Here is a 3618-nt window from a genome sequence, read left to right as displayed (position 1 = left end):
GGGAACGGCGTGAGCGTGAGCGGCGGCAGCGCCAGCGAGAGCCGCGAGAGCTTGGCTGCGAAGGGAGAGACCCGGTGAACCGTTCCTGGGGAAACTGAGGCACGCCCTCCCACAGAGCTGCGTGTTCTTAGGTCATCTCAGGCTGCAACCTGGACCTCAGTTTCCCCGCTTGGGAATCCTTTCTCCACGCAGAGATCCAGTGGGAGAGATCTTTCCCTGACTCCAGGGCTTAACCTTCCTCATGGCTCCCCAGCGCCAACCTCTCCCCGCCAAGCCCACCGCGGAGAGCCCTCGCTCTGCTGACCTCCCCAGGCTCTGTCCCCACCTCCTTCTGGCTTGACTTCCATCCAGCCACATGGACCACCTCCCCCTTTCCCCACCTCTGAGCCGTTGCATAGGCTGTTCCCTCTTTTTCTAACTCGGGTCCTGTTCGTCCTCTAGTTCTGTCCGGGCTTTCAGAGCCTTCAGAGATCTCCCAGGAAGTCATGAAGCCAGGCCACCCGCCCTGTACTGCACAGCACCAAGGGCCTCTCAACCTGAGCAGATTATCTCAGTATATAACTATATTTCTGTGGTGATGTGACAAATGTTTGCCTTGCCACAGAACAGACACGGAGTCCCTGTGGTTCCGGCTGCATCCCCAAACCCCAAGCACACGGAAGTACTCAGTATTTGTGGGATGAATGACTGGCTGAAGGAATGAATGTTCCCTGCATGTTTCCTCTCTGGCCCTCGATCACCAGACAAAATTGGAGTATCTAACCACTTTCCCTGCCCTCAGACCCCTTGCCGTCAGCTTGCTGGGAGGGAAGGACTTCAGGGCCCTGGGAAGGAAAGGTGGCTTCGAATCCCAAGGATCTGCTCGCTTGCCCTGTGTCACTAGGCAAGCAGATCCGCCTTCTGAGTCTGTTTCCTCACTGGTAAACGGACAGGGGCGGGTCGCTCATTCCTCCCTTAGTGTGGGGGGTGACAGTGGGGATGACGGGAGGATCGGGGCGGGAGGAGGAGGAAGATGGGTGTGAACCAAGTCACCCTCCTCCCCTCATTCACTCTATACCAGCTTCACTGAACAGGCCAAGTTAGCGCCCATCTCAGGGGGACCTTATGTCCACCCGGCTCACTTCATGTCTGCTCAAAAGTCACCTCCATACCAAGCCCTTCCCTGACCACCCATCTCGGGGCGATGGGGTGGAGTGGGGCCTGTAATAGAGGGAGCTATCAGAGGCTGTGGGTACCCAGAGGAAGGACCGGATGACAGCCTTTAGAAATCAGAAAGATTTCCTAGGACAGGAGAAACTCGCGTGGGGTCTTGAAGGATGAGCAAGAGTTCGCTGGTTAAAAAAAAAAAAAGCTAGCTATCCCTGGCCTCTTACACCCAACACAAGCGAGCCCCCCACTCCGCCCCAGGTCCTCAGAAGCATCTTAGCTGCTCCTCCAGACATTTTCACGCCGCCTGAGGTCTTTCTTGACAACTGCTTTCACCCCTCCCCCCCGCCGCCCCAACAGCCTCAAGGAAGTGGTGGCGTTTGATAGCTGGGGCTTCAGGGAAGGAAAGTTCCCCACGCGGCCCCCTTCCTGACCTTTCCGTCCAGAGCCACAGGCCCCCCTGACACAGGGAGACGTAACCGTCCCTCAGTGTGGCTGTCAGTCTGCTGGTATAAAACAGGATCTGGTCACTTGTAACTTTTATACCAGGTGACTCCGTGGACCCGCAGTCCCCACACCTACATCTAAGTAGGGCGCCTTCCCTTAAATCATCCCTATCCTGTGAGGAAACACTTCTTGCGTTCCGACCCAAACTCAGTTTCCAGAAAAGGTATTCCTACAGCTTCCAGGTCATCGATAATGGACGGGCCCAGGCACAAGGCCCGGCACGCTCCATAAATGCCTCAGCTTATTGGGAAGTCGAAACCAGAGGTCACACGCTGGCAGCCCAGTGCACAGAGAAGCTTCCGTTTGAATTGGTTTCAATCTTTAAAACACCCAGAACTCTAATGAGAAAAAGTAGTGGGTTCTACGACCCCAGGGGTTGGGGGGGATTCCTCAATGGAGCTGAGAAGTTTCCTCCCCACCTCTCTCGGCCTAGTCATTCATTCCTCAATACCGTCTGGCCCCCGTGGGCATCTGAGTTTGAGACCCTGGTCTATGTGAATCGTAATAATAAAAGCAGGTGCTTACGAGTGCCAGGCACTGGGCTGAAGGCTGTGGAAGTCCTACCTCATTTAACCCTCACGATGACCCTATCACGTAGGCGCTACCCCTGTCATCTGTTTTTTTAGCAGATGAGAAAACCAGGGCACAGAGAAGGGAGGTCATTTGTCCAAGGTCACAGAACTAGGGAGGGGCAGAGCCAGGATTTGAGCCCAGGCAGTGTGGCTCCAGCATCTGCACCTGTCACGGCCGGCCTCACCTCTCTGCCACCCAGGAGCCTGAGAGTCTCGGCTGTGCCACCCCTACCCCCGACCTGGCTCCCGTGCTCCCGTGCTCCCAGCAGCCCCCTCACCTTTGATCTGCTCGCTGTTCCCCTGAGGGGGTCCCAAGTCCAAGAACAGCCGTGGCATCTCGGGGCCCTTCCTCTCGGGCTTGGGGGGGTCCCCGTCTGCGCTGGGTGCCGTGTCTCCGCCGGCCCTGCTGTCTGGGACCCCGGGCTCTCCCTCGGGCGCCACCTCCGGCCTGGCTCTCTGGGGCAGCGGCTCCGGCCTCCTCGGCTGTGCTTCCGGCGGCAGAGGTGGAGGCGGCTGCGGCCTCGTGCTGTCTACCCATCCGGCCTTTACGTCCACGCCGCTTCCGGGGCCGCCGCCGGGGGCCGTCCCCATGCCCACCGGGGCTCGGCCCCCACTCCCGAGGTCCAGCCTCCCAGCCCCGGGGGCTCTCCTCTCGCTCCCCGGTTCCAGTCCCCCGCTCCTGGGAGCTTGGCCAGTGGGGCCAGGGGCTGTCTGCCCGCTGTTCTGGGGCAAGGCCAGCACGCTGGGCGTGGGGGCTCTCTCCATTGAGGTCTCTGGGGCTGGATCCCCACTCCCGCACATCTTCCCCCAGGGCCCTGGGGCTCTCCAAGGCCCAGTCTCTGGCAGCCTCTCTGTGTTCCTGGGGAGTCTCAGGCCCCCATTCTCTGACACCATCTCCTCCATCTTTGGGGGTGTCAGTCCCCCATTCACCAGCACTGTCTCTTCCCTCTCTGGGGACCTCAGCTCCCCATTCTCCAGCACTGTCTCCTTCCTCCTTGGGGGTGTCAGCTCCCCATTCTCCAGCACTTCCTCGTCTCTCTCCGGGGACCCCAGGTCCCCATTCTCCGCCACCTTCTCCTCGACGCCCGGGACTCTCCGCTCCCCGTTCTCCAACACTGTCGCCCCGTTCACGGGGAGGCTGCTCAGGTCCTCGTTCAGGCCTGGGGCTTTCTTCCCGCTGCCCAGGACTGCGGGGTCGCTGCTCGGGCCCGGGGCTTTCTCTCTGTTCCCGGGGCCTCCCGCGGCCTTCCTGGGCCCCGTCTCTTGGGGGGTTGCCGCCTTCTCCCCCAGGAGGTTCCTTGTCACGTCCTCCCGCAGAGACATCAGCAGCTGCTCGGTGCTCACTTGAACTACGAAGGTCGGCTTCTCCCGGGTCCCCGAAAGTAGGAGGGGA

The 3618-nt window shown here is 60.2% G+C and overlaps 1 protein-coding gene across 1 annotated transcript in view; it reads right to left on the bottom strand.

Annotated features, from left to right (window-relative positions):
- The window catches only part of LMTK3 (lemur tyrosine kinase 3), a 17411-nt gene that overhangs the window by 5399 nt on the left and 8394 nt on the right, over positions 1-3618 (bottom strand). The window contains 2 exon segments of the mRNA XM_025048835.1: positions 7-55; positions 2504-3618. The exon segment at positions 2504-3618 is cut by the window's right edge and continues 22 nt beyond it. Coding sequence (XP_024904603.1) covers positions 7-55; positions 2504-3618 — 1164 coding nt within the window.

Source organism: Pteropus alecto, unplaced genomic scaffold, assembly GCF_000325575.1.
Source record: "Pteropus alecto unplaced genomic scaffold, ASM32557v1 scaffold41, whole genome shotgun sequence".
Lineage (NCBI taxonomy): Eukaryota > Metazoa > Chordata > Mammalia > Chiroptera > Pteropodidae > Pteropus > Pteropus alecto.
This window is presented reverse-complemented; position numbering and strand designations above follow the sequence as displayed.